The 22,655-nt window shown below is 37.4% G+C and overlaps 1 protein-coding gene across 2 annotated transcripts in view; it reads left to right on the top strand.

Annotated features, from left to right (window-relative positions):
* LOC139138524 (neuronal acetylcholine receptor subunit alpha-9-like) overlaps window positions 1-22,655 on the top strand; it is an 87,470-nt gene that overhangs the window by 29,508 nt on the left and 35,307 nt on the right. For both annotated transcript variants that reach the window (XM_070706933.1, XM_070706932.1), the window contains exon 2: window positions 10,427-10,490. In XM_070706933.1, the coding sequence (XP_070563034.1) occupies window positions 10,427-10,490 (64 nt within the window). The remainder of the gene's footprint in view (window positions 1-10,426; window positions 10,491-22,655) is intronic.

Below are 22,655 nucleotides of genomic sequence, written 5' to 3'. Positions count from 1 at the left end.
TAGCGTGAATCCTGCCTAAAATTGCCGTTGCCCGAACGAATCTGATGTGAAGTGCTCGTCTTTCATTTGTCAGAGAAAAACTGAACGGATGCTGAGTCGAACTGATTCACATTAAGAGACAGATTACAAAGATATGGTTTCAGAAATGTGTTTTAAGGTAGTATGCGCCTCTAAAGTGAAAGACTTAAACTTTTGCTCAAACTTTCCTAAAGGAATCTTTTAACCATTCTCTTTCAAAATCAAGAATAAAAATCGGGGGTCCTCGTGCAAATTCCGGTACTAGAAAAACAAATAATCAAAGATTTACCGATATTTAAAATTAAAAATGGCTGCCATCCCTGTGTTAACTCTATGAAGAAAAAATCAATTTTCGAATTTCGAAAAACTAAGCCGGTCAAAAGTTTTCTTACACTAAGAGCTTTAAAATGAGCACCCACAAGTGGTAGATCAGAAAAGAGTTGTAAAGGTTTGAGAGCCCGAATATCTGTCCCGGAGGAGTGTAATGTGAGATAAGCTTGAAATGTGCCTAAATCATAAGCTTATAATTGAACGTCAACTGTAAAAAATTGCAACTTGCATGTTTATCTAGTCTATACACACAAATGATTGTCGTTCGTGGGTAACTTTCTCAAAGTATGCAAGTAAGGGGTTTGGTCTGTGGCCTACCTGCGCTAAACAGTCGCATGAGTCTTTGTGATTCAAGCGAAAATTCAATATTTTAGTTTTACGTGGAAGGAAAGCATGCACAACGTGGCGGTATTTCTAACAGCGGGCTGTCGTTATTAGAAGATGCTTCATCCGAAATTTTTCGTATACGGTTCCGAAACCGAAATAGGATAAAGCTTTAAAAACTTAGCCGCTATCTTTTTACATTTTTTTCGGTCAATTTTTTTACATCTTCATCTAAAACACGTTTCAGGTTGTCAAACTGTGAGAGCAATTAGGGCAGTTTTCTAGATTTATATTGCGTTTCTGTTCCACACTACCGAACACTACATAGCTGGCCGTGATAAGATATTGTATGATATCTTGAAAATGATGAACAGATGGGCGACAAATTATACTTCGAAGTTCGAATTCGCTCATAGCAAAAATGACAATGTAAAAAATGAGCCAACGACTGCCTGATCACACTGTACCCTGACGAAAATAACACATTGTTGACTTTTTCAGCCCTGTGTATTTACATTTACTACCACCATATCACGTACCGTATAATTTTAGTCCATGATTGATTAAAAAAGGGTATTTCATTTCCCTCGGCATGAAACGACCGAAAGCAGTACATGTGTACTTTTAATAGAATTTGCCTCAGGGAAAGATATTCGGACTCAAAATTTACAATACTTTTCTGATCTATCACTTATGTTGGCTCATTTTGAAGCTCTTAGAATGAATAAAATTTTCACCGTCTCCAATTTGTGAAAATCGAAAATTCAGTTTTCCCACTGAGTTGAACATAGAGATGGCGGCCATTTTGAATTTCAAAAATCGGTAAAATAAAGGTATTTTCTTTCTCTGGTACCAAAATTTGCAGGGTGACCCCTGATGTTTATTATTGATTACGCATAAGAATTTTTTGAAGTTTCCTCAGCGAAAGTTTGGGTAAAATATTAAGTCTTTCACTTTCGACACACACTACCTTAAGGACTGACAGTAGAAAACGAATACGCAAAAAAATCATAAAGTCGTTCAGAATCGTCACCTATTATACATTTCAAATAGTTGAGGCAGGGTGACTTTGCATACTTTGACGACATTTCCATATTATGCTTCCGTTCCTAAAACTTTAAGTGACCGACAGTTAATATATATATAGATATCACACAAACGAGGCATGGGCAGAATAAAATTTGCCAATGCTGTTTAACTGAAGTTCCTGGCACGCACGAAGGTGATCACGGTTCGAAAACATACGATAAATCAGTATTAGACGAATTCCCCAGTGACTTGCAATGTTCAACACGGCGTGGAGTGAAAAAATAAAACACCACCTCCAAATTGGACGAAACACACCGGTTAAACTTGGCACATGAATTTGTCAACGTCACTCTTATACGCGATAACAGGTGTCAAATCACCTTTGAAAATGCTTTTAATTTATATCATCTCTAATTGGCATAGCAAGTGATGCCATCCTTGATTGTATTGTGGCGCCTCGATGTCTGAGGCCCTGAATGTCCAAATAACTTTCACTGAAATAAACCGACGACAAATACCCTTGGCCCAGGGAAGCCTGACTTACATATCGCTCATTTCCGACATATATAACAATCAAATTTAGTTTGTATGTACTGTGCATAAAAGTAAAATGCCAGCGTCGTGACTTTTCATTTACTGGTAAATATTTAAAGATTAATCGCGTCGTGGGAAATATTTTCGGTAAATTGTAAGTTTTGGAGTCAAACAACTGACATTTATCACTGCTCTTTTCTGCAATAATTGTTGCCGGTGGGCCCGATCAAAGAGCAAAGTTAACCTATAGTGCAGAGATCAGCTATTAAAAATATTGGTTTATTGGCATTTATTAACCCACGGAAGCCTCTCAATCACGGACAACGCAACAACAGAAACACAAACTATAAGTACCGAAAATGTTATTGGAACACATTTAATTTAATTGTACTCCAGGCAGTGAAGGCGATTCTCTCTGTGATTTCATACTCTATAATCAGTAATCTATGGTCTAAATAGGTGACGTCATGCCTTTACAAGTCTTCAAAAGTGCGTCTTGGTATAGCTTTTAGCTGTAGAGTGGGAATAGCATGTTGCTAGCATGCTTGGCTCAAGTTAGGCAAACCGTAATTGCAAGCTGTGAGTTATGGGCCCATTAACACAAAATATACGATATTTGAAACACATTATTTTTACGCCGTGATGGATCGGTGTCAAAGGAAGATCTATCTAGGATGATACATGTATTGCACTATATTTATTGAAGTTCAACATCAACAGCCTTCTGGAAAGTGCCACGTTACATGACTTAGCCTACACCTTATACTTTGCCCCCATACCACGCAAAACGTACGATTCTTGACAAGCGTTATTTTTGCTCCATGGTGTAAGCTTATCTCTATCAAAGTGGGATTTTTTTAGAATTATGAATTTATGAATTATGAATTTATTGCGCTATATTATTTATTTGAAGTTTCAGTATCAACCGCCCCCAATAAAACATTGAGAAGTGTTAAACCATGAGACATGGCTTAGCCTGCACCTTAAACATTTGGGCCCAAATAAAGCAAAACACACGTTGGTCTTCAGTGAAATTAATTTTCATCAATGATGGATTTCTATCGAAGTAGAATCTATTTCAAATAATTTATTTATTTAATAATTTAGTTATGTTTTTAACGTTTCAATATTGGCAACCTTATAGAATTTCGGAAGTGTTTTGCCTATGATACTTGACTTAGCCTTCGAATTTCGCGAGACGGATTCCTAAATACCAAACTTCGATTTAACCCGAGACAGGAGAAGTTTGCATTTGCATTGTGTGCTGCATAAAGTGTAACAAATCCAAGTTACGCCAAATAAAACACATGTGTGTTTCCCGTAACCCGGCCTACCCTAGAAAAACTCGCCGACCCTAGAAATTTTCCCACATTTTCTAAACATGTTGAGCAAATTCTTTAAAGTTCACATTATTTTATGGGTCTCAGCTAACAAAAGTAATGAAATTCCTCTGACCTAACTACTCTAATTTTCGGAGGCATTTTGCTTACATATTTTTTTTAATTTGGCCTTATATTGATGCGTCAGTCCTTCCCAGATAATAAAACTTGTAACAAGGCTCAAACCAGACGCACAACAGACATCAACCCATCAAAACAGATACCTTTCTGAAATTTCAATTTTGTTAATGGGTACACTTTTGTGCTTTATGATACGATTCGACAGGCAATAAATTACAGAAAATGCTATGCTGTCTCATGTCAAATTCATCATTCAGAAAGTAATGATTTGCAAATGCACTAAAAGGTATACACGTTATGCTCTACAATTTATGTGCATACAAACTCGTTGCCCGATACGATCCAATATGGCTGCCATCCAGTTATCCTGGTAATTTCTTCGTGTCGCAAAAGCCATCACGTAGACATGCGTGATCAAGTCGGTTAAAATGGACACGGTTTTGACTAATCAATTTGCCCATTACTCATTTACTTTTTTAAAAATAACAACGTTTTTGCAATGTCTCCCGCAAGCTAATCAATCGAGAAGTCTGATTTGAACAGATTAAAATGACGATCTCTTCCGAAAATTGTGAGAAATACAATAACCACCAAACGGTGCTATTGAATCAACTTGCTAACCATTTCTGTCCATGCAAAAAGTCCCGGATATTAGCACCTATCTGAGACAAACAGAACGACAATCCGCGACAATGGAATAATATATCACTCTCGACACCCGATACGTAAAGGATGAACAATTACGCTTTTGTATTTAGTAGCCATTCATCTAGACAACAAACAGCGGCGCGGTAAGTTGTCTGAAAACCAAACGGTTTCCCTAAAGCGCTATCCTAAACAACCACATTATCGGAAAATATTCCCTTTCTCTCCTTACACAGAGAACAGTATTATGTTTTTTTATGGGATTTCATTTCGGTTGTTGTTCTAAGATCCCTTGTTGGTTTCTTCGCCTTAAAATCGATGGAACTGACACGCGAGCTGACCAGAACAATAGAGTGGGGTTTATATTCTATGCACAGCGGAATTACATAAAAGGAGGTCTTCCAATAAGTGACTCAATAACATCTTGATGGCGGTAAATTACAGGGTTCTCGGTCAAGATTATATTACATATCCTTCTAATAACGACCAAAGTATACAAAATTGTGACATGAAAACAATTACTTTAACTTTATTTGGCTTAAAAATAACTTCCTCGTTAAAAGTGGGTTACGAATAGTTGCAACCTTTGATGGGCTGCAACGTCATGCACAATCTAATATTTGGCATTCACTTCAAAATTGAATGTAATTTGTGCGTTTTATTTGCATTAAGATAACGTTTTTATTGCGTAGCTGTCACAATTATCCACTCTCTTATAATATCCCACAAGGCTCTGAAAGCATTGTCACTCACAGGCCCTGTTTTAATGTTCCTTTGTATTCTTCTCGGCATGATATCGCCTTGCACCGGTGTGGAGTTAATGAAGTTAGTATTGCTAGAGTATTACCGCAGACGACATTAGTGGGAAAATTCTCAGCGGGTACCCTGGCGAGCGTCATGTGAGTGACGCAAGGTCATCGTGACCCCTGCAAAGATAGAAACAACTGTTGCACAGTCTTCTGTCAAAAATGAGAAAGTACAGACACTATCGAAGAATGTTAATTTTAATCAGGATATCCCAGGACAGTGTGATCACAGAGGGTTACGCGTTCTTCAAAAGAGATGGACAAATAAATAGCAAAACAGACAAACATACAGAGTTTTAGGGGCGAATAGCCTAACAAAAATTTCTTACCGATTTACTAGCAATGTGATGTTCCACTGGATAGTCAGTATTTCGGAGGGCGTTTAAAGGACTAAAGAAAAAGGTTACGGTACCGACTTTGTGACCAAAACGTTTTCGAAGATTTAGTAAATGCTTCATATAAAGCCTTCCGCAAAGGTCACTGAAATGTGTTGTCTCTATTTCTTGTGTGATCCTGTTCAAGCGAGTTGGAGGGCAGGGGACCAGTAACAATGTGAAATTGTACTGACAATATTTTCGTCCTATGATACCACGTAAAATCTCTTGTATCGATAGAACTTGCGTAATCGATGGACATACCATGGTGATTGGGTTGTAGGGTCGATGAACTTGCCGTCGACGGAAATGAAAGATTTGACAATAGTATCTTTTGAATTGTGTGTGTCTTTTCATTTCCTGTAAATAAAATAACCAGCAGACATGAAATGATTTCAACTTACACAATATCATATTAAAAGACAACCCGCGACTCCTTACGACGTTGTTTTTAATGACCATTTAACATGGTATATTTTCCATGTACGTTGACCTTCAAATACAAAAAAAAACTGTTAAGACTAACCCCATGAAGTTTGAACAGCCCTGCTCTTGAAACCCACGTCAAAACAACTGTTATGTTCTTTTTGTGTGGAAAAATTGTCACAACCCATGTCTGACCTTTTGTTTCGTACCACGCTTGAAAATTTCAATAAATGTGTAACTATACTCCCGCTACTCCCAAAAACCCAATGAGCAGATACTGATATCACCCTTCCGAACGGTAACCAAGTGTAGTTCACTCTTCCCGATGATTCGCAGTTTCACTATTGGAAACAAGAGCTCCCAATTCACGGCCATTTATTCTTTTAAGGTAGAACGCGCCTCGGGGACACAAATTTGGACTCTCATACTTTTACATTTCTTTTCTGATATACCACTTGTGGGGGTTCATTGTAAAGCTCTTGGTGTAAGAAAACTTTTCAATTGCTTAGTTTTTTCGAAATTCGAAAATTTTGTTTATCTCCATAGAGTTAACACAGGGATGGCGGCCATTTTGAATTTTAAATATCGGTAAATCTTGAGTTATTTGTTTCCTCGGTACCAAAATTTGCACGGTGACCAGCGATTTTTATTCTTGATTTTGAAAAAAATGGTTGAAAGATTCTTCAGGGAAAGTTTGAGCAAAAGTTTAAGACTTTCCCTTTCGAGGCACGAACTACCTTAAGATCCACCTTTGCTTTGCAAATTGTTGTCTACATATATCAACAGACCATAAAGGCCTATGAATAGGGTTTTGAATTTATTCCAAGGGAGGGCATACGTCTGTCCACTCAGGATCAACTTTCATGGGTAATTAGAAGCCGGTTCATTTCGTTATGTGATCCATTGAAAACGATAGCAAGTTGACTTGGCATAAAAATCATGCTGCGCCTCATGTATGTAATTAACTATGGACAGAAGAGAAACTACTCTCTGTGAATTAACATATAGACAAAAGAACTAATATAGCCGTAGCGATATGAATTAGAATGATGAATTCGATATTCGTTTCATTTTCAAGCAAATTGATATCTGCTGGTAGCAATGAATATATTAAAAACCAGGTACATTTGCGTAACTTGAATATTTCAGCGGTTCCGTGTCTTTGGTCGGAAAACAAAGGGATCATCAAACCAAAACAGACGTACTGCAATTTTACCAGTGATAACAATTTTGTCCGATTCAACGTGATGCTTAATAAGAGTATTGGTTTTGTCACCAGGCGTAGTTGAACAGCAAAGGACGACACCGCGATCAGCGTGTGGAAGTCTGAACGCTGAATGTTCATTTTTGAGGGTGCGAGGGTGCACAACATATATGTACGAGCGATAGCGGGTTCGTATATGGAGTGGACGGATTAAAACCGAGTGCTATACCCGTCTCCGAGGTGGTTTGCTTGTGTGTTATAACACAGTACTTAGTAATTCTGACGTTAAACGTTAAAAAGGACTTTTCTCTTACAGGGAGCTCTCGCGTGTTCGAACCTGTGCTATATCGCGAACATACCCCTGTCATTTTCATGTCTCCATCAGTCAGGTGGCTGTATTGGCGCCATCAATAACTGATATAATGTAATTTGCCATTAGCCACAAGATAACTCCGACTATCATTATTCATACATGTCCTCATCTAAATGACAGTGGTCTGGCTAATCCAATTTTACCATTTTATGCATCATGCACGCATTGCTATTTGTTGTTGAAAATTTGCATTGTAGTACAATAAAAACCTCACTTAGGATCAAGACATTTTGTTTTTCAGAAAATAACATTTCATGTAAGAGTAACTTTTACACCAAATAATGGATCCGCTTTCGGAAGGTTTACTGTCGTCAACATAACTGGCTTTATTCGCTTCAATTATGTAATTCCATTTATGCACATATCATGGAAGATATTGGGCTAACATATACAACCGTTGCACTACTTTTACATATATTGCATGAATAATAGAACATGCAAAACAAGACTACTCTTGTTGGGTAGCAACTGGTATAAAAATTCACCCTGTGTTCTCGGTCCAACTTGTAATGAGTGACATCTGATAATCCAAATGGCGTTGTTAACGTTCTGAAACATGTCTTATCCAATAAGCGACGCGATTATTTTGTGACCCAAGTTTGCGAGCACATCGTCAAGAATATGTTTCAGAAAATATCTCATCTACTTCAAATTGAACTTTAAAGGAGTCGCCCTTCGTCTGATCAGTATCATTCGGCGATGAAGATGTACGAGGTGTACGCTAGCTACAAAGAGTTCTACTCGTTTGAAGTTTACCATTTTCTATTGCCAGCGGATTCGCATATTTTATTCCAGGAGTGAAGTTATACCAGAACTGAGCATCGGTTAAATTTAGGCACACAACTGTTTCCATTAATAATTGACTACTCCAATGAATAGTTACCTTTGAGTGACAAACGATTACGAAATGACCCAAAGCCTGCCCTTGTATATACTTAACCCTTCTTCTCGATTTTCTCTTTCCACATCATTTAAACTTCCCCCACTCATCAAAATTTACAGCGCGATGTGTGCTTCACTACATCGATAAAAGATTACCCCTGAGGGATAACTCCTATACATTATTGACGCAAAACGTGACAGTCATAGAGATATTAGGCAAAATGACTTCCCCTTTTTCGCGAGGCCGAACGAGTCGACAAGATCGGAAATGTCCAAAGGCTCCAACCATATCACGATAGCCAAGACCCTGAAAGGCAGTCACAGTTACGTTAGGGCGGTACAGATGGTCTTCAAGAAGAGAACACAGGATGAGAAAGAGAACCAGTAGTGGAATAAGCGTTTCTCCTCTTCGCTAAGTAGTGTTTAGGGAACAAACGAAATACTTTTCTCATAATATACAGTGAACACTATATAGATTCCTGCTGTTCCTTCCATCTATCATATGTAATGTTCCACGTTGACAAATTTGTATTCAGCAACATTCGACTTTTGCAAATTTAATCTGTAAATGAAAAAAATAATAAAAAAATTCAGTGTGTGAAAGGATCGTAATCCTGAAAAGTCAGTGAGGGTTTTACCTAACGTTTACGAAATGTGCGTCATTTACAAAGTTTGGAAAATCTTTCCGACCGCGCTAACGCTCATTTGCATATCTAAGCCTGCTTTGGGGATTTAGCTCCCGCCTCGTGACATCGAAGCTTGGTTACTGCATGCATGACAACGCGGAGACTCTGAAGTGCAAGGGATATCTTTTAAGCTACACAGCATCAAATTCGATCTACCGAATGTATAACATTTGGCACATTATCAACTGCTTCCTAAGTGAAATAATGTATATAAGGGCAGGGATTAACAATCCAATTTGAAAACTTAATAGTCGAAACGAAAATGACAAAAACATAATATATTAGTAAGCATTACACTCACATATCTCTTTTCAGTAGCTTTTAAATTTGACTACGACCATATGTTACCTCGTAAGTGAGCCCTGGTTTCTTTCAACCCCAATAGCTGTAATCGTTTAACGTAGATTTGTAAATTTTGACATCGACATGGTATCAGAGGGTGTTCGGTCAGAAATGAACACCTCTTTGGTTATTTGATGACAGTCCTTATTCCGCGCAGCGTCTTCGCGGATAAATTATGGACTCAGCCTATCCAGTAATTATCTCTTATCAAACAAACCGCAGGTGAATGCAATCGGAAATAGTCTTATCTCGTTGATTTATTGGTAGTGTTAGAGAAGAAGCCATATGCAGTCCATGGCAAAGGTCAAGACTCCACATCCGAATTTAAGTCCTGTGCTCAGTCGATTTTCCTTGACGTTCACAGCTAGAACGTACAGTGGGGATTCATTTGTCTCAATCTTCTGAGAAATGATAATCTATAGTGGACTTTGCACCTTTGTTTCGATTGCATGAAATAAGACTGCAACATATACGTCCGTCTGTTAATATCATGGCGCATAAGGGTACATAAACATCTTTTAACTTATGACAAATGAAAGGTTCAATATTTTACCGTTTACTGTCTAATTCCAGCACTATTTCATCGGATTTGAATTCCATACCTACGTTATCTACCCACATGGCAAAGAAGTCGGCGCTCCAAGCCACACGTCTTCGTCTCCGACTGCTTGAAATTTGAATTTTTTTGAATGTCTGACAGCGTTTTTATTACATTGCCCCTGCATTCAAAAGACTGTTGGGCAAAATAGAATTGGTTGGAAGAAATACGATAAAAGAAATTCTCTACTGTCGTTGTAAATATTGTGGTCGATGTCCTTGTTGATAGTCTATATGAAGTCATGGACTATATTGCGATGTATTTTGCGACAACACTTAACATTTGAAAATCAATTTTCCAGTTGGAAAATTACTGCTTATTGCATGGCACATATGATATTTCTGTTTCTGCGGTCACACCTGTAAGAGTACTTCCTCTATCATTTTGACTTTCAGGGTTTGGAATCAGACCAAGAAAGTACAGTTGAAGGCGAAGAAAATGAGACGTCTGTTTACCAGGGTAAGTAAATAGTTGCCAAATAAACAAAATCAAACATAAACGCTCATACTCGATTAATATGCTTTACTTGTGTTATTTATCAGATGTTGAATATCCCGCTACGAAGGGTCAATGCATGTACACATAGTACCATATAGAGAATTATCTACCTGAAATGTGCAACCCCTAAATCTATTATTGCATGCCTAAATCTATTATTGCATGCCTCGATGTGAGTGCAAATCGGCGCATCGATTTGAATAGGAACATCCGGGGAGTTAGCGGGCCGTATGAACGATGTACGGACCGGTTTCCATAGTTACCCGGTCCGATAGTTACTCGCCTCGGTGAAGCCCTTCGACGTTTTCGACGTCATAGTAGACGCTTAACACCAGATGTAAAATATCCATGCGCGCACTGCTATATAGTTTCATTAATATGTTTGATACTTGTCGATAATGGTAAAATTTTTTTACTATGAAGAGGCATGTGATAAAAATATTATTGCCTGAATACATGGGTTTATATGTGCCCTCGCAGCAGGAGACAGTTTGACCTCCTAGCATCGGGCAAATTGTCACCTGCTCTTGGGCACGTAAAACCATGCATTCAACCAATAGTATACAATGTATATCGGTAATATTGCGTTATTGAAGGAATTAAGGACGAGACGCTGACCACCAGCGTTTATTGATTGATAAGGACGAGAAGCAAGCCAACTGTGAATGTAAATGTAAATCAAAAATCCACGACAAAATACACGATTTAAAGTGACCCGAATTAGTTGAGATTTTGCGTATACAAGATCAAATGAATGCAAGTTTATGCTTTTAATATTGGTGATTATGTGTTTTATTGTAAAATTAGTGATTAATATCTGTTTTATTGGTCACTGGATTGGATAGTCCCATACATCGAATATTAATATCAGTCACGTGGCCGTAATTGACCAATGAAAATAAATGTAAACTGTTAACACCAGTAGCACGGCATCATAACGTTACACTTTGGATCGGATAATATTACCTATAAGTTCGTATAACATGTTGGGTTATGCTGTATTGGCTTGGCATCAGATATTAGGTTTTTCACTATATGTTGGAGTAATATTAATAATATTCAAAGCGATTAAGGGAGCGTTCAGTTATTATGGCCGGGAGTGGGCCGGCAAATTCTTCCTGCGCATCAGTTAAAATAAGTGAGCCCCCCTACCCATTGCACCAAAAAATTGATGACCCCCCCCCCCCCATTGCTTGAGGAAAGTTTCACTCACATACACCTCTGGAGGGGGGTATATTCTCAAAAACAAGATTCTGAGATTTTTTTAAATGACCCTCCTTACAAACTCACAAGGTGTTAATGTTCAAATTTCCCCTTCTGACTTGCTAGTATTTTGAAATTACCCCTCAAAGGGATTGGACAGAAATTACAGGTGGATCGCAATATTTTTGCACAAGCGTGTGTGTACAAAATTTTGATATTTGGATTTAATTGATAATCAGCTGTTGATAATGTTGAGTCACTATAAATGGTAGTCTACGAGAAAACTATGTAATACTTTTCAATACAAAACTATATCTATGCATTTATAGATATTTGATAATTGACATAAATGTACTTAATTAATGAATAGGGTTGTTACAACTGGTATGTGGACAAAAAATTTGACTTTAGAATTTCACCAAAAATGTTCATCAACTATACATGGGAGTCTATGATAAAATTGTGAATATTTTTTTTCCAATGAAAAACTTGCTATACTTGTGCATATACAGACGTTGAATAATTAACATAATTGTACTTGATTAGAATATGATGGTTAAAGGTGCATTTTTGAATTTCACTGAAAATGTCCATCCACTACACATGGGAGTCTATGAGGAAACTATGAATAATTTTTTTTCAAATACAAAAATAGGTAAATCTGTGTGTTTATGTACTCTCGATTATTAATATTAATGTACTTGATTAGACTAGGGTGGTTACAAATGGATATGTGTGCAAGAAATTGGATTTTGGAATTTCACCAAAATGTTAATTCACAATACATTGGAGTCTATGAGAAAGCTATGAATAATTTTTTTACAAAGCTAGACTAAATTAATTTGAGCTTTTATAGGTGTTTGATAATTGATACAAATGTACTTGATTCAAATAGGGTATTTGAAAGTTCAGATGTTGACAACAATTATGATATTGGAATTTCACCTAAAAGTATAATTTCACTTTTCATGGTACTAGTAGTCTACAGGTAACTGTTAAATAATTTCCCTGACAAAACTTGCTATATCTCTAATATGTAAGTAATATGAATTGTTCATTGCCCTCAGTGAGCTCGATTTACAATAAGACAAGCCTCAGAGTTGCCTAGTCAAGATGTTCATGTGACAGATAATTATACTTTTATTCAGATTTATAGGTAAATGACTTCAGAGAATAAAATCATGCAGCGTATCATTTTTATCTCCCAGAATATTTCTGAACACTGAAACTGCTTTTTGACGGGATGGATACAAATGAAAATTAAGTGACCCCCCCCCCCTCTGAGCTGTTTGAAAAATACATGACCCCCCCCCCCCTTTGCAGTTTTCAAATTTAAGGTACCCCCCCCCGGATTTGGCCGGTCCAACCCCGGCCGTAATAACCTAACGCTCCCTAACTTTGTCTGATTAACTCAATAGTAAAGTAAGCCTTATCTCTATCACCCACGCTTTGGCAAATAAACTGCTAGGAATATACGAGTTATACATATTATAAGTAAGGGCAACTGGAAAGAAAGACATATATCTCTGTAATTATCCACCTAAACTGGACCCAAGAATTCCAAATTTCACATGTACGTCTTCGTTCCGAATGGGGGCTCTGTACACTAATGGCACTAGACATAAGAAACTATTACATTGTGGTAGAATGCAACGTCTTTCACTTGCCAGGATCCATAAACAGAACGCGTACAGCAATTCTAGAATTCATGAAATGTTACCATACATCGTTACGGCGTTCCAGTCTAATCCCTAGCTTATATTTTAATTAACGGTTTAATTAGCTTGTCAAGTGAACTGATAAGAACGATAAGTCACATGGCAGACGATAGCTCTCAAATTACCTCTCAAGTGACCTGACGAGTTGATTCGCTGGTCTCTCTACGGTTATCAACGGCAATTGGCCAGGGCATCTTTTAAACATATGCTGTAGCGATCATCTCCCGGGCTCATTACAAAATGTATCACACGTTCGCGAGCCTATGATGAACAAACAAGTCAAGTTATAAAACCTAGGTTTAACTCTCCGTGTATGTACCGTGTACGTTCTCGATAAGAAGTAATCTTCTGACTTGATAACAAAGCTACATACGATAAAAAATTATCAGTTACTGTCATGCATGATCTCCAGTCGCACTGTCAAAACAAAATGTGTAGATTATCAAGTAACATAAACGACATGTACTGTACAAGTAAAAGCCAACATGCACAATGAAACAGACATAGCCAACCGCGAGAGAAAGATAAATGTATTCCCTAAAGCAAGAAGTGATGTCAGGTGTTTCGAAAAGAGTGAGCACATCCTGCCAAAAATGTGCACAAGTGGTGGCTAGATGTACAGACTCCCGGCACTGAAAATATTGGTATGACGGCTTGACACTGGTGCGCTCCAAGATACAACATGATTTAGACGGCATGTATAGCGTGTGTAAAGGATGATGGTGTGAGGGAAGTGTTACATATGGAACAGTGGATTCATTCGATTCAAATCAATCGTGATGATTATAAGTCATTAACCCAATTTGGCTGTAATGACTTATGTATTTTCGAGTATCGTCTCTTTATCAAATACTGGACCTTGTTATGTTTCTAAATCGTGTCAAAATGTCTAGTGTCTAACTTGTGTGCACAGCCTGTACGTGTGTCATGTTCAATGTCACCGTTGACCAGAGAATTGTAGGCGCACTGGAATTTTTGTCAGCTATAACACTGTACATTATACATTGTATGCAATTGTGCGTACAAAGCTAATCCTTTTTGTTTCAAGATACTTTGGACAGAAGAGGACAAAATGTAACTGTTTTCCAGAACAAAAATAATAAAAACGTCGTCGAAATTTAAAATTACTGTCAACTATGCACCACAGCTTGACTTTATGTAAGGTTTTTTTGTGGATTAATTCAGGGAAATCAAGTCATATCACGGTACAGTATCATCGGGACAGCGTGTTCAGTATGCAAATCATACTGTTTTAACAGGTTTGATCTTGGCATTGTCGAGCGGAGCGTGACGATTACAAGTGTAAAGTGTAGGTATATCACAGGGATAAGTTCATAAAATGTTTGAGAGCGTTCTAGTGCAATTGTTACAGTATCGGCAATATCATTCTGTCAATTGTTTCCATATATTCATACCACTTGCTTAATGTCAAAAGTCACGAATGGTTGGCGGTTACATCTCCCCTTACAAAAATTTTCTATACAGCTAACGTAAATATAATGCGAAAGTAATTAAGGATAGTACTGTAATTTATTTATGCATTTTTGGATGTAAATATACCAAAATTTAACAAATGATATGCTGTCAAAGTTTCAAAAATACATTTGCGTAGCATGCTGTTGAGGAATATACTTAAAGTAATCGTGATATATTTGCAATATTTACTATGTAAACTAGTGAATATTTGGTGAAGTTCTGTCTGGTCCTCCTCTCGCACACTTATTTGTGGTTGAAGTAAACAAAACACAAAGTTTAAAAGTCTTTCTCAACCCTGTCGCCTTCCTCTTGAAATATTTTTACCTCAGGCGATTTTCTTTGCCTGAGGACCATCGCTTATCGCATAGACTGCCTAAAGGAATCGCAAATGGGATAATGACAGTGTCTCCATATTTTTCGTTTATTAGAGAGAGTAAAGCGCGAAAAAAGTTAATTTAAAAGTAATTCTTCCGCAATAAAGCCGTGAATTGTTGAGACTATTAAAAACTATGAAGTCATAAGTGATAAATACATTATCCAGATAAATCATCGTCGACCTCATTCATTGCACTCGAAATGAACGCATTAGTGTATTGATATGTATTCATTTTAGTCCCTCCGGTCACGGTAATTGAAATCGAGGTAGAATATATTTGTATGGAGTGTTTGATATCGACCACTGGCGCGTTTATACCGAGGCGATGCGCTGCAAACGGACACGGAATTTCTGGGCTCATCGACAGGTTAATTGCGGTAGGTAGCTAAATCCATCGGTAGTGATATGAGCAAATATATATATTTAATGAGTTTCAAGCTTGGCTTTCGCATTTAATTAGTTTTTCAATCCTCTTTTTTATTACGACTTTCCCATAAAAGATGATGTATTTTCTTTATCAATCTGTCCAATGTATAAAAATTTAATGCTCGTCGGTGTTTTATTTAGTGTTTTCATATCAAGCTAATCGTAGCTTTTGACCTGTGTATGACTTTCCAAGTATTATGTTGTTAGTGTATGCAGCGAATCAAAGTGGACAGAAATATCTTAATTTTGAAAGATGTTGAAATTGATACAATTGAATGTTACAGTATTAAATCATACAATGTCACGCTGTCTCGATTCGTTTCATGTACCGACAGCTAGAGGACAATTGTCACTTTTGTTTGACTTCTAACCTCAAAAATGAAAAGCCGCATTTGCCGCAACTCCAATGTCTAGAAATGAACGACATTCCTTTTAAAAAAAACTCAATTGAACCTGTAACTTTAGATGTATTTTTTCAGTATTTTTTGTTGTTTTATTAAATTTAAACATTTACATTCTTCTTCAAACCTAATACACTTGTTGTGCTTATACGTTACATTTCAGCAAATCTTGCGTGAAAAAAAATTAATGAAACATAATACCATGAAAATATCAAATATCACATTTGTTGTCCTATCAGATCAATTATGAACTCAATAATGCAGATACATTACAATTCATTATAAATCCGGGTATTAAAATGTGGTCGGGCTTTAAAAGTACGTCTCGAAAAGATTTGAGAGTTTTAATGCTTGCGTCGACTGGATATATTCCAGGCAGAAATCAAAAACCAAGACATCGGCTACTTTGTGTTTGTTCCTTTGCGCTAAGTTAGCATGTCTTTTCCCCTTCTCTAAGAATATTTCAAAATGCCATAAACCATAGACCCTCAAGTGTCTATGCATAAACACATCCAAGGTCTCAAATGATGCTAATTGACAAAGTACGGTACATTTTATTATTTTAACTTACATGTTTCTCAACTCTTCTTAGGATATTGAGATACGTTGACAATTTTTATCCATCTATGTTATTTACTTTTCTCACTACAGTCCCTGTTTTTTTTATTACCACTTTCCAGAGCATGCCAATCGTTTTGGTTAACAATCGTTTGAATTTTGCATCCACATTCATTCTTTGTTTCTTTAAAAGAGCCACTCGAATCAATCAATCAATCAATCAATAAATCAATCAATAAAGTATTGCAAACTTGCATTTTGGAGAATTGCGGAAGTATTTTAAATATTTAAAAACATAGGACAACATAAATTTTGCAATTTGTCTTACATTCTCATAATCATGAATAGTTAATGGCTGTCTGCAGTTCTTACATACGTGTTCGCGGGGCAACGGACAACCCTGGATCATGTCAAATTCAGGGAAGACATAAAGCATTGAGCAGTGTTAATATTCAAGCAGTTTTCAGTCAGTGCATTATTTTCCTCAAAATATTACTGTCGCACGTCTTAAGAAAGATGCTTTTAAGTATAAGACGCCTCGGGGGTAGATATTCGGACTCTCAAATTTTCATTATACTTTTCTGGTTTACTGCTTGTGTGAGCTCATTTTGAAGTTCTCGGAGTAAATAAAGTTTTCACCTCCTTTTTTTGTAAAAATCATAATTATTTCCACATATAGATAACACAGGAAAACGGTCATTTTGAATTTTAGATATCGATGAGCAATAGGGTGATTTTTTCTCTAGTACCAAAGTTTGCAAGGTGACCCCCGAGTTTTATTGTCTTTTTTGAAAGAGAATGGTTGAAAATTTTAAATTTCCGGCGGAAAGCTTAGGTAAAAGTGTTAGTCTTTCATTGACGAGGCTCGTATCTCCTTCCAACATATTTCATGTTGATGTCTACCGTGTGTTTTTAATCCGCTCTACAATCATAAGTGCAAAAATGTCGTATGTCATTTGAAATAACAAGAGAGAGCAGGTGCGCATGATGACTTGGATAATTTTAATACAGCCTTCAATAGCCCTTCGAAGCATTGTTATCAGACATATTCAGCTATCATTCATAATGCGTAAGCGCTCGAAGGCCTTTTACAGAAAAAATAGTGAGGTCTGTAACATATTGATAAAGACGTGACGAACTTCCTTAGGATTGCAAAAAAAACGTGATCCTTATACAAATCGCGATGTCATCATTGTTCACATGGCAATATAAACCGACAACTTCAATATAATGATCTTCTATTGCGTAGGTTTTGTTAAGAAGTACGTCCGCTATTGTCGAGTGAAAAACCACAAAATTCCAAGGCTCTCGGTGAGCTAGACTCAGATAATTGGTTTCAGCGAGCATTATTTAGTTTATTCGAAAAGGAGATGGAGGCAATGGTAGAAATGAACAGGCGAAAAACCCCCAGCTCCGTTGCAATAATTGGTTTTCGCCAGCTAGGAAATTCGTGATCTTACAGTCGAGAGTGTTTACCGTATTCATTTATTTCTGAAAGCTGGCGACAACAAACAAATGTTGGGAACGTGTGATAAGTCGACCAGTGGGTTCTCGAAACTTTTGCATTGCCCTCACGGGAAATTAAGGAGTATTCTTGTAGATTAATGGCATTTGCCTCGCCAAGTCTCCACCGTGACTTGCAAATTATGCGAATCCAGGAAATTGCATGGTTTGTCAGTCCACCGGGGCTACTCTGAGATGCCGCCACGTCAGAGAAAACAATGGAATAATTTAAATCATTAGAAATATTGATGCCAGGTTTAGCAATGCGCAGCATTTCTGTGTCAGTCATTGCTTTGTAACTAATACGAAAACAGCGGCACCACTACGCATGCATTAGACGTTATCCTGTCTCTAGTCCCCGGAGTGCAATTTGAAAAAAAGACTCGTGTCTGGATTCTTCACGTAGTAAAACACGGATAGACATGACCAAATTAGAACTGAATTATACGAAAGTATATTGATTTCACACATTTACTCCGTTGGATTATGCTCGTGTTTCTTTGCAACCAAAATTAATTAAGAGGGTAATATCACATTTCCATAATTGTTTTCAGTGCACGGTTGTAAGTTTGATCCCTTAAAATGTAATATATATATATATATATATATTCTATCGATGTGAGACAATTCACAGTTATTGTTATTACAATAATTTTATTTGCGTTTAAATGTCTCTGGCCCTTACAAACCCCTTTGTGTGTATCTATATTATCCACCTTTGAGAATAAAATTTGGAGGACATGATTTCCTTGATTGGAAAGCCCAAGATTTTGATTTCCGGATATTTCAGAGAATTCTTAATTATCATCGAAAGAATTATTGATATTTCTCAGATGGTCAAAGAACAAACTGAATTCCATGAATATTCAGTGCATGATTTTGCCACATATCATAGCCTGCAGACACCGTGATGGTCAAGGTCACTCTAATACAGTGCAGTTGACGTCAGCTTGTATTGAAACACACTAGACAGTAAATATCCGAGAGAAATTTATCTTACAGATGTCAAGCATGTGTAACAAGTCAGATGAATACCAAAATACAACGGCCGTGGTAAACATAGTTTAAGGTAGTATGCTCCTCGAAAGTGGAAGGCTTAAACTTTTGCTCAAACTTTCTTCAATGACACTTTTAACCATTCTCTCAACAAGTTAAGAATAATAATCAGGGTTCGTCTTGCAAACTTTGGTACTAGTGAAACATATTACCTGAAATTTACCAATATTTAACATTCTACCTAAACGTCATACGGGATTTTGACAATCGATTTAATCAAACTATAGTTTTACTTGAACTGTGGTAAGGTAGAATGTGCCTCGGAGACAGATATTCAAACTTTTACAATTCTGTTCTGATCTGCCACTTATTGGGGCTCATTTTAAAGCTCTTACAAAAAATCATCGTCTCAGTTTTTCGAAAAGCGACACTTTTATTTTTCCCCATAGCGTTAAGGTATCAGAGTCGGTGAAGTGTCCAGTGGTGAGATTTATGTCTTTATGAGCGTCAATCTGTGTGAAAAGGATTAGACGTTATCTTGTCGTGTTGTTCCGCTCAAGGATGTAATGTTGTTCTTATCTTGTGCTTGGCAATGAATGTGTAGAGTCAAGATGAACGTGATCGCATTAATAAAACTGTGATGAGACCGCCATGGTATCTTTGATACTACACACGCCAAGTTTGACTTTCCTGTGAAATACAAATTACATCTTTACACGTCTGAACTACAACACTTCGTTCGGTCTCAATTGCCATATTTCTTTACGGCCTGCGAATGACATTCGATTTTGTCGATTTTAGTATGTGTGTTCTTTATTCCAAAGAGTTTGCTTTCAAAGTTTAGCTTTATGTTCAGGGTCTCGCTCTATCTCAGCATTGGAATATGCCACAGCTGAGAGAAAAACCTTATAAAATCATGTTTTAATCGCTTTCTTGTGAGGGAGCATGCTGTTTCGTCAATACGATTATTCAAGTAGAAAAAAATCTTATTAGATTAGTAACCAGTATGCTGAAGATGAATATTCCGCTCTCACAAATAGCTGAAACCATGGTAACACGGGACTGATTCTGACATCATCCGTCTTTCGATTCTGATAATAACCATCGAACGAGTGTCCTGTTACTCGAAGTAGCTTTCCAATTATAGGCGGGGAGTTGTTAAAATCCAAAGCATCGGATTTTCACGAAAGGTCGTTCCCACTTTAGCACATAAGCTGAAAACAACGCGGGTCTTTAGTAGTACTGTATCGACAATAAAACTGTCAGCGTTAATAATTAGCCACGTATACGCTTCAAACATTCAGCAGCCGCATTTCTTGCTTGCCTCAGGTGATAGGGGCGATCTTATCGAAATGTCATTTAAATTCCACCAAAGCACATTTGAGAGTCTCCGGCAAACTGGATTGTATTGATTATTTTATGTCAGGACTGGTTGCGAATAACAAGGACTGGTGTTGACACTCGGCTCCTATCTCAAGCGTAAGTGTAGATAACAAGCGCGGCATTCGAGATGTAGAACGAATTCCCGACCTTCGTTGATGCATTTGGACACAGTCCCTCTATCCACTATAGAGGGACTGTGATTTGGAGATCAATGCGATCAGACGCCTGTGTCTAGTGACAGATCTGCATACGCTTGCAAGTGGAAATTCTTTTTGAACATTTTGTTCCCAAAAAGTGGCTTATCCAGACTGTATTTATTGTCACAGTGCATCTTATTTTGTATGTCCATGATCTTAATAGCATTCGTATACTATACGATGGTCGAAAAGTTAGAACGGATTTCTAAGTTTGGCACAGTTGATATGACAACTGGGAGGAAAAGCTGTACTTGTCGTATTTGATTCTTATGAGAAATCCCTTATTCTTGACATTACTTGCAAATTTTACAGTTCGTCACCTTTTCACGAAAGCCGGAATCTCTCCCATAGGTTGTGTAAATAGGGCGGCTTGCGATCACCGTTACTTTACAGTAAGGTTAAATTAATGTTTGATACAGCAAACGAGTACAGATATAACACACAACGAAGAAATGTACCATGTCTTTATCTTTAATCCACATAAGCCTTTCCTTAGATTATCGAAGGTGTCAAGCGAAGTTAAATGAGGCATACGAGGATTTCCCGGTCATCTTAGTTAACTTGAATAAAAATAACCGGAGAATAAAAACGCATTCTTTGATTTCCCGAAAGAACCAGTGGTTTATATCCATGTCTGTTCAAACCACATGGTTCTCAAAGGACGCGGATTTCAATCACTATTCAAAAAGATTTCTGTCATGAATATAAATCACCATCTCCAGGTGTGCGATGGATAAATTCGACTGTGTATGTAACATTATCAGAACCCACAATGCTCAATACTCTACTGGGGTTAAAACCTAATCAATGAAAATCGCTCGCTTCAAAGTTTTTGTTTTCCTTGGTTTTCATCAAATGTATTGCGTCACTCTAATGTCATAAGCTTACTGAATTCAATTGTAACAAGAATTGTTTTTCTTTTAGATTACTCGCATTTTACTTTTAGATGATTCAGTGACCAACACGAAGAAGAGTAGTTATCTTAAACGTTTTCGACGAAATTAATGGCTACTAGAAATTTCGACGATCGAAGGATACGTTGTTGAAAGAAAGTATATAAAGACTCTGGCCTACGCAGCTATTTGCGTTTAATTCAACGCACCGCCAGCCATTGATGAGCACTTGTGCGGTCTCGTGAGAAGCAACCAGATAGCACACAGTCCTCATTTGAGAGATGGTAGAGTTGTTTTTATATGTGAATAAGTATGCTATTCTAAAGTATCTTACACGGAATTAAAACATGTAGGAGAAGTGATAGCTGCTAGTCTATTTGCTGACATAACAATATCAAGAAAAATTCCCCATCTACTCGCTTTCTTTTCGCTGTGATGTCGTCGCTAGTTGACTGGGTGTCGTATGTTGTGACACAGACAAATAGAAAGACAGACTAGCAACGGATATTGTTCAATGTGCGAAGCGCTTAAGTAAGCCCTCTATGTTCGCCTCGCCTCAGGTAGCTCTAGCCTCTCTTTTCCGAAGAGTGCTGACCATGCATCCTTCGGTAATTTCCGGATTTTCGCCAATTTTCAAGCGAAAGAATGTTCGGCAAAGTTTGTGTTGTTGTCGTCGTGTGGTGCTGAGCGGAATTGGCATGCTGACGAAAACGGGAAAGTTTTGAGCTTCTGGAAAGTGAGTTTTACCATTTTAAAAATTCCTCTCACATTTCAATGAATATATAATGAGTGTGTTTGAACCAAATTTGAAAGTCTTTTATCGATACTGTGCGGTTTTACTCAATGGTTTACGGTCGGTCATATCGTCTTTTAAAAGTTGGTCATGGAAGGACGTGTTTATGAAACTGCTGGCGTGTTATGTTTTGATTGGCATGAAGCAGTGTTTCTGCCCTGAGAGCTCACAAAGTAAGTATGGTTGCCACGCGACTGGCAGCA

The sequence above is a fragment of the Ptychodera flava genome, chromosome 8 (genome assembly GCF_041260155.1).
Source record: "Ptychodera flava strain L36383 chromosome 8, AS_Pfla_20210202, whole genome shotgun sequence".
Taxonomy (NCBI): Eukaryota; Metazoa; Hemichordata; class Enteropneusta; family Ptychoderidae; genus Ptychodera; species Ptychodera flava.
Note: the sequence above shows the minus strand (reverse complement) of the source record. Positions and strands in the feature narration are given on the sequence as shown.